This window comes from Lissotriton helveticus, chromosome 12, assembly GCF_964261635.1.
Source record: "Lissotriton helveticus chromosome 12, aLisHel1.1, whole genome shotgun sequence".
In the NCBI taxonomy this organism is placed as follows: domain Eukaryota; kingdom Metazoa; phylum Chordata; class Amphibia; order Caudata; family Salamandridae; genus Lissotriton; species Lissotriton helveticus.
The window spans coordinates 75,789,307-75,803,092 of NC_136073.1; the positions used below are offsets into that span (position 1 = coordinate 75,789,307).

Sequence of the window (13,786 nt, forward strand, 5' to 3'; positions counted from 1 at the left end):
GACCGGATCTGACGCATTTGCTACAAGTGCTCTTTGTGTGACGCATGGAGTTTGCACTATCTCTGTGATTGGGTGATGACATGTAGCATCGATAGCAGCACCCTAGTTCTGAGAAGGGTTCAAGAACCATGGCTCACACTGCTGGTGCCCAGACCCTGGCACAGAGGGCACTCGGCTGAACTGCTTTCATAACAAGGATGTGCCAATGTCAGTGCCAACCTTCGCCACTAGCCCGCCCGGCTGCAGCTTCGCCCGAGCCTCCCTGGACCCAGCCATTTCTTCCCCCTCTCTGATGCTTGTGCAGGCTCATAGAAACCGATGAAGAGATACAAAACCAGAGCACACTTGTCAACATTTCCAAAAATATGCGGGCAATTTACAACATTTTTAAAACCTGGAGGAAATTGCCAAAATCTCCAGGGAATTAGGAAGTCTACATTTTATTTAAAAAAAAATATGCACAGTGGGTTGGGACTGCCTCTTCCCATAGTGCAGATGTTCTGTGCTTGTGTCTGTTGATTGTATCTTGGGTAGGATACAGGCTGCACTTGTCCAGACAACGGACTTGTGATTCTCGAGGTAACCTCGCCCTATGCATATAGCTCTTACGAAACCTCTATAGGTGACTTGACACTTGCAAAGGTACAGTGCAAACAGAGGAAACTTCTGGGCAGTGTTCCAGTTACCCTATCTCTATTCGTTTTCAAAGATGCCCATGTGACCAGTACAGCAAAAATCTACCACTACCCGCCACCGCTATGACAAGGCTGCCCGCTACCCATCACGCTCACTATCGTGCAACCTTTTCTGCTATTGTCACTGTGCTCTCTGGCGCCTCCTTGGGCAACTCCTCTTTCTACTACCCTTATTCAGTGCACCAGAGGACCACGTTCTAGCTGCCTTATAGACAGTCATATTACGCTACCCAATTATACCACCTAAGTACCCATCTTGGCCTACAACGGTGGCAGACAGGACAGGGTTATCTCCAACCGAGACGTTGTTAGCAGGTCATCTGAGAAATGACGAAAAACTGGTAGCAGGGTAATGGGGGAGGCTAGTGCAGATGATGAGGGTTTTGGTGGCTATACTATTCGGGTAGGAATCGGATGGAGCTGGGAGTGGCAGGTGGAGGTTGCGGTGTTGACACGTTGTGAAGATAGTAGTGTTGGTGGAGGTATGTGTGACGCTGGTGCGTGTGACTCTGGATGGTAGTGACCATGCTGAGGATGGTGGTAGCGGTGGTTAAGATGTGTGCAGGAATGGTGGTGAGGGGGGAAGTGGTGGTGGTTGGGGGAGCTGATGTTGTCTGAGGGTGAGGTGGTGATGGTTGGACTGTTGGAGATGATGGTGTCTGTGTTTGCGGATGGAAGTAGAGGAGTTGATGTCAAGGTGGTTATGCTAGTAGTTGTTGTTGCGGTTGCTGTGGTAGTGAGCTGTGTGTGTGTCTTGTGGTTATGGTAGGGGTGCTGGGAGTGATTACAGGAGGTAGGAGTCATGGTGTGGTTATGGTTGGGGGTAGGACGGGGGTTGCCGGTGGACATGGTGAGTGAAAGTGGGAGTTACAGGTGGTCATGGTAATAGGAGGATTCCGGTTACTGCTTGTGGTGGTGATGGTGTTTATGATAGTTGTGTGGACGGTGAAGATTGATTTAATGTCTGGGTTTGGTAGTGTTGATGAGAGGGTTGCGAGTAGTGAAGATGGTGGACATTTGTTGTGTTGCATGTTAGTAGTGTTGTTGAAGGTATGAGGTGGAGATGCCAATGGTTGTTGGTGGTGGTGAAGGGTGTGACAAGTGATGACGAATATGGCTGGTGACAGCATTGCCAGATGCTAGTAGTGATGGTGGTGAGATCCTATTATTGCAGGTATGTGGTGTTGGTGAGGGTGTAGCGGATCGTAATAAAGGTGGTTGGTGGTGTTGCTAGTTGTCTGTGTTAGTGGAGGTGCACTAGGTAATGAGGATGGTGGGTTGTGGTAATTGTGGGGCATGTGATGAAAATGGTTGTTGCTGGTTTGTACTGTTAGTGAAGATTTGGAGTGGTGATGGTGGTGTGATTTGTTAAGTTGGTGAGGGTGTATGATCTTGAGGGATAGGTTATTGGATTTTGAAAGTTAGTAGTGGTATTGCGAGTTTGCACTGTGGGTCAGGGTGTGTGATATGATGACAGTGGTGATGATGTTGGGATTTGATGGTTGGTGGTGTTGTGGGTTTAGATGATCATGGCTGCTGGTAATGGTGTTGTGGGTGATGATATTGAATGGTGCTGTGTTGCTAGGTTGGTGATGATGGTGGGTGATTATGATTGAGTGCAGGGTGATGTTTGTGGGTGGTAGTAGAATTGCTGTTTGGTAGTGCTGATGATGTGGTGGTGATGATGATGACAGTGCTGCAGGTGTTCTTGTTGTGAGATTGTGGTTTTCATAAGGAAGAAGGATGGTGATGATTGAGGGGTATTGGTGCTGGGTTAGAGGAGGTGATGAAAGTTTGATGGGCGATGGTGATGAAGGTGGATGGTGATTGTGTTGCTTATTGGCAGTGGTGATGTCACGAAAGCTGTGGTGCGTAGTGGTGATGGCAGTTGGTGGTGGTGTGTGTTGTGATGATGTGGGTGATGGTGTTGCTAGTTCTCAGTGGGGATGATGGTGGCATTGACATGAGGCAGATTATGGTAATGTCCATTAACACGACAGGTCCAACCTCGCACTTCACTTCCTTTAGTAGTACCAGCCCGGGGTTGTGAATAAAGTTTTTCCATAATACCCACGAGCCAGGTATCTTTTTATTCTTGACGCACACACGAGATACTGTCCATTAACACGACAGGTCCAACCTCGCACTTCACTTCTTTAGTAGTACCAGCCCGGGGTTGTGAATAAAGTTTTTCCATAATACCCACGAGCCAGGTATCTTTTTGTTCTTCACTAAATCCCACCACTCACATTTATATCCCTACCACTTGCACCACACATAGTCTAAGTGCTCCCGCGTAGTCGTAGGTCGTAGCACGCCGCATCCCGCTAGAGGGGTGCAAAGACCCCTATGATGAAGCATGAGACCAAGGGGCCTTTTGGTGTGTGAGGGGTATTTTAAACAACACTAAGTGCTCCCACACCATTGTGGGTAACACTTTCCTTACACTGTCAGTAGGATTCCTTTTGTTTATGTAACTTAGTTTGTGGAGTAAGAATCCTACTTCGTTACTCTACCTCCCTCCCTTTGTTAATTTGGATGGTGTTGCTAGTTCATAGAGCAAACGATGGTGGTAGTGACTTGAGGCAGATGATGCTAATGGTGTGCTTGTAGTGTTCATGAGGGTGTGGGAGGGTGATGATGTGATGGTGTTGTCCTTTGAGGGATGTTGGTGGTGTTCAGGGTTAGTGGCATGGTGAGGGTGTGGACTGATGATGATGGTGGAGTTAGTGAGGTAGTCTTTTAGGGGGGGGTTGGTGTTGCAGGTTAGTGGTGTTGGTGAGGGTGTTGGTTGGTGATCAAGGGTGGGGTGGTGTTTTTTTGAAGCTTGGTGATGGCCTTGCAGATCTGTTATGAGGGCGTGGGATGGTGTGGTCATAGTTTTTTCTTTTGGGTGTTGATCGGGCGTTCCAGTGTTGTTGAGGTTGTGGGATTGTAATGATCGTGGGGGTAGTGGTGTTTGTTTTGGGGTTGGTGGTGTTACAGGTTTGAGATGGTGAGGGTGTGGATTGGTGATGATGGCAGGGATGATGGTGCTCTTGGAGATCTGCTGTAAGGGTGTGGCACGCAGATTACAGTGGGGATGGTGGTGTTTTCTTTTAAGGGTTGGGAGTGGTCTTGCAGATCTGTGGCGATGTTATGGACTGATGATGTTGGTTTGGCTGTGTTCTCCTTTGGGGGTTGGTAGCGGTCTGTGGTGCTGTGTGGGATGGTGATGATAATGCTGTTTTCTTTTGGGGTTGTTTGGAGTGATGCGGGTGTGTGGTGTTGGTTGAGGATGTGGGACAGCAATGAGGATATAGTGGTGCTTCCTTTTGTGATGCTGGTGATGATCGGGGATAGTTATGGGGTGTTAGTGACCTGTGCGAGGTTGGTGGTGGTGTTTTTGCGAGCCTGCAATGTTGCTGAGGGTGTAGATTGGTAATGATGACGGAGCTAGTCGTGTTTCCTTTTGTGATGCTGGTGATGATGTGGGATACTCGTGGGGTGTTAGAGACCTGTGGAGGTTGGTGGTGGTGGTTTTGCGAGTCTGTAATGTTGCTGAGGGTGTAGCTTGGTATTGATGATGGAGCTGGTCGTTTTTCCTTTTGTGATGCTGGTGGTGATGTGGGATAGTTATGGGGTGTTAGTGACTTTTGGAGGTTGGTGGTGGTGGTGGTTTTGCGAGCCTGCAGCGTTGCAGAGGGTGTAGCTTGGTATTGATGACGGAGCTGGTCGTGTTTCCTTTTGTGTTGCTGGTGGTGATGTGGGGTAGTAATGGGTTTTAGTGACCTGTGGAGGTTGGTGGTGGTGGTTTTGCGAGTCTGCAGCGTTGCTGAGGGTGTAGCTTGGTATTGATGACGGAGCTGGTCGTGTTTCCTTTTGTGTTGCTGGTGGTGATGTGGGGTAGTAATAGGTTTTAGTGACCTGTGGAGGTTGGTGGTGGTGGTTTTGCGAGCCTGCAATGTTGCTGAGGGTGTAGATTGGTAATGATGACGGAGCTATTCGTGTTTCCTTTTGTGATGCGGTTGATGATGTGGGATAGTAATGGGGTGTTAGTGACTTTTGGAGGTTGGTGGTGGTGGTTTTGAGAGCCTGCAATGTTGCTGAAGGTGTAGATTGGTAATGATGACGGAGCTAGTCGTGTTTCCTTTTGTGATGCTGGTGATGATGTGGGATACTCGTGGGGTGTTAGACACCTGTGGAGGTTGATGGTGGTGGTTTTGCGAGTCTGCAGCGTTGCTGAGGGTGTGGATTGGTATTGATGATGGAGCTGGTCGTGTTTCCTTTTGTGTTTCTGGTGGTGATGTGGGGTAGTAATGGGTTTTAGTGACTTTTGGAGGTTGGTGGTGGTGGTTTTGCGAGTCTGCAGCGTTGCTGAGGGTGTAGCTTGGTATTGATGACGGAGCCGGTCATGTTTCCTTTTGTGTTGCTGGTGGAGATATGGGGTAGAAATGGGTTTTAGTGACTTTTGGAGGTTGGTGGTGGTGGTTTTGCGAGTCTGCAGCGTTGCTGATGGTGTGGATTGGTATTGATGATGGAGCTGGTCGTGTTTCCTTTTGTGTTGCTGGTGGTGATGTGGGGTAGTAATGGGTTTTAGTGACCTGTGGAGGTTGGTGGTGGTGGTTTTGCGAGCCTGCAATGTTGCTGAAGGTGTAGATTGGTAATGCTGACGGAGCTAGTCGTGTTTCCTTTTGTGATGCTGGTGATGATGTGGGATACTCGTGGGGTGTTAGATACCTGTGGAGGTTGGTGGTGGTGGTTTTGCAAGTCTGCAGCGTTGCTGAGGGTGTGGATTGGTATTGATGATGGAGCTGGTCGTGTTTCCTTTTGTGTTGCTGGTGGTGATGTGGGGTAGTAATGGGTTTTAGTGACTTTTGGAGGTTGGTGGTGGTGGTTTTGCGAGTCTGCAGCGTTGCTGAGGGTGTAGCTTGGTATTGATGACGGAGCCGGGATGTTTCCTTTTGTGTTGCTGGTGGTGATGTGGGGTAGTAATGGGTTTTAGTGACTTTTGGAGGTTGGTGGTGGTGGTTTTGCGAGTCTGCAGCGTTGCTGATGGTGTGGATTGGTATTGATGACGGAGCCGGTCGTGTTTCCTTTTGTGTTGCTGGTGGTGATGTGGGGTAGTAATGGGTTTTAGTGACTTTTGGAGGTTGGTGGTGGTGGTTTTGCGAGTCTGCAGCGTTGCTGAGGGTGTAGCTTGGTATTGATGACGGAGCCGGTCATGTTTCCTTTTGTGTTGCTGGTGGTGATGTGGGGTAGTAATGGGTTTTAGTGACTTTTGGGGGTTGGTGGTGGTGGTTTTGCGAGTCTGCAGCGTTGCTGATGGTGTGGATTGGTATTGATGACGGAGCCGGTCGTGTTGCCTGTCGGCGGCGGAGCTCTCGCGACGCTCATCATGTTGTCAGTAAGGAGTGCCTCGCAGTAGCCGGGGGGCAGGTTAAACGGCGCCGGGGGTCCCCCTGTAGTGAGTCCTCCCGGCTCTTTCATGCCTGGCTGTCTTTCAAGCCTCCTCCCGCTCTCCCCTGAGCTCCGCCTGGCAGAGCAGCCCCCCTCCCTGCCACAGCCCCCGCCTGCCGTGTGAAGTCACCCTTCAAGATGACTTCTCCGCCGGCGGTTTTGGGGAGATCACGAGATTCCAAGTTCCTGCCCCCTTGAGATACTGATATTTCCATCACGACGTCACTTCCACCGAGATAGACCATTAGCGCGTTTCAGAGGGGGGGCGCATGGGTGCACAGACAGAGACTGCTTGGGCTGTATGGAGATCGCCAAGACCAGGGGTCAGTCTGTGGTCACCAGCGTAGAAGCTGCACTTGGCACTGACCTGGCTACCCTTGGACTCAGGGGTTTTAAAGACCCACAATACCTTTGTTTACTTCCGGCAGTTTCCACTCCTTGGTCTCCCCTCACCCCGCAGCAGAAAATAGGAAGCTCTTGATGGGTTAAGTTCTTTTGTGATGTCACAAAGGGGTCACAGTGTGTCACTGTGTCTTATTATGCTTCTGTTACATCTGGTCTTTTGAGTATCAACCTCTATGGGCAAGAGTCTCAAGCGACCAATCACATCATTCATGTCAGCCTTAAGGATGTCATCAATGACATCACAGCTGTGTTACCTCACCACAGACATCTTGGAAGGCAATTTCTTTTCCATATAGGCGCTGTTCCCAACCAATGTCACAGACCAGGTGAGGGTTTCACAGTCCAAGTGAACTGGGGTGTTCAAAAATGTAGTTGTTTCCATGATCATTTTGTTAGTGAGGTCATCACAAAGTCTTCAGAGATGTCCCATGTGATACCACCAATAGTGACATTGTGATGTCAGCAGCAGTACTAAGTACAGTGTCTCTTGTGGTGTCGCACCATGTCCTATATTTATTAATTTTATTATGGGAATTAATAAGGCCCAACCCAACCTTCACCTAAATCTCTAGGTGTTGTGGAAGATGGCGGGAATATGACTTCAGGTTGACGCGTTTAACCGTGTTTTTTTGGAATTGACGCTTTAGAATGTACATGATTTTTGGGGGAGGTGCAACTTCGAATTCATGTGGCACTGAGCCACCACGCCGGGAGAGGTGAGTTACCTGGTCAACCACTGGACACATTTTGTTATTTTTGGGAAAGGACTACCTTTCTATGTCTTGCTGTGCGCTTGTTTGCTTTATTAAATTAAGGCAAATGTATTTTCACCATGTGAAGTTCATTGAAGGGCAGCGCGAAGGCCTGTCTCCACGCCCACCCAAAGAGACATGGCCCTGTCTTCTCTTCGTTATTTGGAAGGAGAATGTGGTAGAGGGGTGTAAAGTTGTCTCTTCAGAAGGTTTCAGGCTGTTGTACCACCAACATGGAGGACTTAGACGGGAAGTGAGGTTTGTACAATTGATGCGGACCACCTGCCACACAGGGGGCAACAATGGGTTAACAACGGCGACTGGCCACAAATGGAGACGGGGTAAGGGAGAAACAAGCCCGGGCTTTTTCAAGAGCGACACAAAAACAGGAGACACAGACAGCACTAGCGACCGTGCACACACCCTGTGGAGGGGGAGAGGGAAAATGTCAAGACTCAGAACAACAGACAGGGGCATTAGTCTTATGGACGGGGCAAGAAGGTAGGTACACTAAAGAGAGGTTACGAGCAAGCACTTTCTTGGGTGAGAGGAATTGGCGCTCCATACCTGCATTGTTTTCCTGATTGGGGTCCAAGATTGGGTCGAAGGTGGAATCGCCCCGATCCTTTTCCCACGGCGTCTCGGGGGCAGACTTCTGGGGATTGGACCCCCCTTTAGGATCTGGGAAGCAAAGAGAGGGGGTTTGCCATGTGAATGCCACTGTCTTCAGTAGGTCGCTTTTTGGGGGAAGGTTTTGTTAGTTAAGGAGCATAGGATGGGGGTGCTACGTTAGCCTACAGAAGGACTACGGGTATTAGGTTTGGACATTTTTTTACAGACATCAGGAGGAAAAGCAAAAGCTGAGCTGGCAGGTTAGGTAAAATCAGTGTTAATGAATAAGCATTTCCACTGGGTTGAGCAGTAGTTGTGCACACTTACTTTACAATTTCTTTAAGATGATTCAGCGGCATCCGCTGCTCCATATCTATAAAATGTTTTCTATAGCAAATGTGCACACCTATATAGCTGTATGTTGACCTCACACCTGATCAATGTATGAAATTATAATTGCATTTTTGGACAGCCGTATAACTTCACAATGAGCAATGGAGAGACGTACAGATGGTTACATTGAGTAGTAGCGTGGGCAGTTGTTTGAAATGGTTAGTTGGTTCGAAAGAAGGTTTGCTGGCTACGAAAAATGGATAGCTATAAGAAAAAAAGGAAATAGGCACGTGAGCGGTTATTTTGGGTAGCAAGATGACTGGCTGATTGACGGGAAAGGTGGAAGTGTGGTTAAATAATAATAAATTAACTGAGTACGAGTGAATCTGCATGACCCTGCAGTGGATGAGTTTGTACACTGAGCTATCCCATTAGTGGTACCAATTGGCTGGTTGAAAAAATAGTTGACTGACTCGAGAGACTTCTCTTTAAGATAGATGGTTGCATGATAGCTGTTTGATTTGATGCGTAGAGCCATGGTTTGTTGGAAAAGATAATTAGATAAAATAGATAAAATAGGTGATTGTCTGGAAAGGTGTTTGGTTGAAAATGGTTGGTTGATGTGTTATACAATATGTTAGTTATATAAATGTTGGCTGAAAAAGGAGTAGTTGGAAATTTGTTGGTTTTGTAGAAAGATGGTTGACTAGAAAATGGCTTGATGGAAAGTTCGATACATGGCTGGTTAGAAAGATGTCTTACTGTAAGGATGGTTAGATGAATGCAAATGTGGTTAGCTGGAAAGGTGGTTGAATAATTGGAAACATGGCTGCAAAGCTGTTGACGTCTTGCAAAGTTGGCTGGCTGTAAGGATTGTTGGAGGATTTAAAATATGATTGGTTTTGAGAATGACTGTGTGATTGGAAATATGGAAAAATGGCTAGAAAGATCATTTGTAGAATGAAAATGAGGTTTGGTGTGTAAAAGGGATGAATAAATGAAGGGATGAACATTTCACACAAGATAACGGCAAACCACATTTTGTGACACTTTGCATAATTTACATGAAATTTCGCATAAGTTCACAAAAAATGATGTCATGTGGCACACGCCTAATCAACATTGAATAGACTTTCCTAGACAACATTAGCATGGACAAATTATCTTTAAACAAAATAAACATTGATAAGGCATTCCTAGACGACATCCTTAGACAGCATAAACATTGAATTACACAGTTATAAGTCATGTAATTGATTAACGCGTCCTCAGGTGACATCAGCATTGAATACAAAGAGCATATCCCACTGCTATGAGGAAATCCAACCTATGCCTCCAACTTTGCAAGGATCTAAATATATTGTTTGTGAATTTTTTAAAAAGACACATGAGCTCCCTTTCTACCAAGTCATTTGTCACAACCTTTTTTTGATTTTCACTACAACCAATCCCTGTTGAATCAAAAGAAGGGATCCTGGATCACTGAAACTCACAGACGGCCCTTCTCATTTAGCTCCTGCATGGATGCTTAGGCAGTTTGCTCCCGTTGTAGGTCCTGCTATCTGCCTTCTGCTTTACACAGTGAGTGGGGGGAGTCATCCCTTACCTATTAAGAAGTTCTAGTGCACCCATTTTTGGAAATTAGCCTTTCTGATCCCTACAGCACTGACTACTTACATATTAATCGCTGACCTGCCAGTTCCTTCAACGGTTTTGGACAAAAATCCTTATGATCAAAATACAAACTTATAGGTGATAACTGCTTTTCGGCCCTTCAGTTGTGTTTTAGACCCAGACCTGGGACAGAAAGCGCACTTCTCGGCTTCTAGGATGGTGCACCAGGTTTTCCATAGGAGGGTGCAGGTTGGCCACTAGTTGTGTTGCACCTATCTTCTACCCAATGGATCGTGCTCTTTTAGTAAGGAGACTAAGGGGGCGGGGGACAAAGGGATTTGGCCTTTAGAAAATGGTTCACTTATAGAACCAGATCTAGAACTTGGCATACCAAGACATTTGCCTGGGGCAGCAAGAAGCAAGAGGTGACAAACCCTTTCATACGATAAAACCATCTCATCCCGGGTAGATTTGTTGCCAGGCTGCCTGATACCACAACATGTGAATAGGTTTCTATTGAACAATACTATGTTCCATAGCTGTCCTCTGGCTTAGCACACAATACTATTGCATTTTTAAGAAAACAGAAGAAGCGCGTTTTATTTACTCAATGCCAGTTGAAAATTCGTTTTATATATGCTATGGCAACTTGCTGTTACTTTTAAATGTTTCTATCTTTGACTGTATTATAAGCTTATTTCTTCCTTTGCGTGAAAGAGATGTGTGTGTTTGGCAAAAAAAACGAAAATTACATAGAAATGTTCTCTCAGCATCAATTTGTGGGACATTATGTATTATATTTGTTCATATAAAGCTCAAGCAGTCAGGGGGCTGCTCCTGAACGCCAGTAAAAACATAAAATCATCACAAATAGCATGCACCATGTAACAGAGATGTATTTATATAGATCCCTGACACCCAGGTGATGGGATTGTTTGATAAATCATAACAGAATTATGAGTTTCAACTCCAGAAATGGGCACCAGAGAGGCTGCAGATAGAGGTTTACTTGTAAAGAGCGTTAACATTCCATACCGCATTGCTAGGAAAACTCTACGCAGGCATTTTAAGTAGACGTAAACACTTCTCTCAAGGGTGAAATTAACATTGAGAGGCTATGTCCAAACAACATAAACATTTAAGGGTCATCTCTAGGTGAGGTATCATTCAACAGCGCATCCTTGTGTGAAATCGAAATTAAATTGTTGAGTTGACTTGAACTTTGACCAACGCATCCCTAGGTTCTGTTAACAGGGAATGGACATCCTGAAACATGTTAACATGGAGTAGAGCATCCCTGGGTAACACGCGTTGAACAGCCATCCAACCCCACCATTGATTAGTGTCTAAAGAGAACATTACTGAGAACCCATACCTAGCTGCTCTAGACACTGAATGCCCATGAATAAGCAACATTAACAGTAGACAGTGTTGAATAGCCACCTCTATAGGTAACTTTAACATTCAATTGTGCATTTGTCTGTAGCATTTACATTAACTACCCAATCCCTACTTAGCTCCCAGCATTGACTAGTAATTCCTAACATGACTCTCTACATTCACCAGCCATTCCCTAGCCGACTGCCAGCATTGTCTAGTAATTCCTGAAGTGACCCTACATTCACCAGCCATTCCCTAGCTGACTCCCAGCATTGACTAGTAATTCCTGAAGTGACTCTACATTGGCCAGCCATTCCCTAGCTGACTCCCAGCATTGACTAGTAATTCCTAATGTGACCCTACATCGACCAGCCATTCCCTAGCTGACTCCCAGCATTGACTAGTGATTCCTAATGTGACCCTATATTGACCAGCCATTCCCTGGCTGACTCCCAGCATTCACTAGTAATTCCTGAAGTGACTCTACATTGACCAGCCATTCCCTAGCTGACTCCCAGCATTGACTAGTAATTCCTGAAGTGACTCTACATTGACCAGCCATTCCCTAGCTGACTCCCAGCATTGACTAGTAATTCCTAATGTGACCCTACATTGACCAGCCATTCCCTAGCTGACTCCCAGCATTGACTAGTGATTCCTAATGTGACCCTATATTGACCAGCCATTCCCTAGCTGGCTCCCAGCATTGACTAGTAATTCCTAACGTGACTCTCTACATTCACCAGCCATTCCCTAGCTGGCTCCCAGCATTGACTAGTAATTCCTAACGTGACTCTCTACATTCACCAGCCATTCCCTAGCTGGCTCCCAGCATTGACTAGTAATTCCTAATGTGACCCTACATTGACCAGCCATTCCCTAGCTGACTCCCAGCATTGACTAGTAATTCCTAATGTGACCCTACATTGACCAGCCATTCCCTAGCTGGCTCCCAGCATTGACTAGTAATTCCTAATGTGACCCTACATTGACCAGCCATTCCCTAGCTGACTCCCAGCATTGACTAGTGATTCCTAATGTGACCCTATATTGACCAGCCATTCCCTGGCTGACTCCCAGGATTGACTAGTAATTTCTAATGTGACCCTACATTGACCAGCCATTCCCTAGCTGACTCCCAGCATTGACTAGTAATTCCTGAAGTGACTCTACATTGACCAGCCATTCCCTAGCTGACTCCCAGCATTGACTAGTAATTCCTAATGTGACCCTACATTGACCAGCCATTCTCTAGCTGACTCCCAGCATTGACTAGTGATTCCTAATGCGACCCTATATTGACCAGCCATTCCCTGGCTGACTCCCAGCATTGACTAGTCATTCCTAATGTGACTCTCTACACTCACCAGCCATTCCCTAACTCACTCCCAGCACTGACTAGTAATTCCTAATGTGACCCTACATTGACCAGCCATTCCCTAGCTGACTCCCAGCATTGACTAGTAATTCCTGAAGTGACTCTACATTGACCAGCCATTCCCTAGCTGACTCCAAGCATTGACTAGTAATTCCTAATGTGACCCTACATTGACCAGCCATTCCCTAGCTGACTCCCAGCATTGACTAGTAATTCCTAATGTGACCCTACATTGACCAGCCATTCTCTAGCTGACTCCCAGCATTGACTAGTGATTCCTAATGCGACCCTATATTGACCAGCCATTCCCTGGCTGACTCCCAGCATTGACTAGTCATTCCTAATGTGACTCTCTACACTCACCAGCCATTCCCTAGCCGACTGCCAGCACTGACTAGTAATTCCTAATGTGATCCTACATTGACCAGCCATTCCCTAGCTGACTCTCAGCATTGACTAGTAATTCCTGAAGTGACTCTACATTGACCAGCCATTCCCTAGCTGACTCCCAGCATTGACTAGTAATTCCTAATGTGACCCTACATTGACCAGCCATTCTCTAGCTGACTCCCAGCATTGACTAGTAATTCCTAATGTGACCCTACATTGACCAGCCATTCTCTAGCTGACTCCCAGCATTGACTAGTAATTCCTAATGTGACCCTACATTGACCAGCCATTCCCTAGCTGACTCCCAGCATTGACTAGTGATTCCTAATGTGACCCTATATTGACCAGCCATTCCCTGGCTGACTCCCAGCATTGACTAGTAATTTCTAATGTGACCCTACATTGACCAGCCATTCCCTAGCTGACTCCCAGCATTGACTAGTAATTCCTGAAGTGACTCTACATTGACCAGCCATTCCCTAGCTGACTCCCAGCATTGACTAGTAATTCCTAATGTGACCCTACATTGACCAGCCATTCTCTAGCTGACTCCCAGCATTGACTAGTGATTCCTAATGCGACCCTATATTGACCAGCCATTCCCTGGCTGACTCCCAGCATTGACTAGTCATTCCTAATGTGACTCTCTACACTCACCAGCCATTCCCTAACTCACTCCCAGCAGTGACTAGTAATTCCTAATGTGACCCTACATTGACCAGCCATTCCCTAGCTGACTCCCAGCATTGACTAGTAATTCCTGAAGTGACTCTACATTGACCAGCCAT

General features: G+C 46.5%; 1 protein-coding gene across 2 annotated transcripts in view; it reads right to left on the minus strand.

The window, feature by feature from the left end:
- EFNB3 (ephrin B3) overlaps positions 1 to 13,786 on the minus strand; it is a 417,083-nt gene that overhangs the window by 14,719 nt on the left and 388,578 nt on the right. The window contains exon 4 of one of the 2 annotated variants that reach the window (XM_078671091.1): positions 7,859 to 7,972. The exons of the other annotated variant lie outside the window; for it this stretch is intronic. Coding sequence (XP_078527217.1) covers positions 7,859 to 7,972 — 114 coding nt within the window. The remainder of the gene's footprint in view (positions 1 to 7,858; positions 7,973 to 13,786) is intronic. 2 annotated transcript variants of the gene reach the window in all.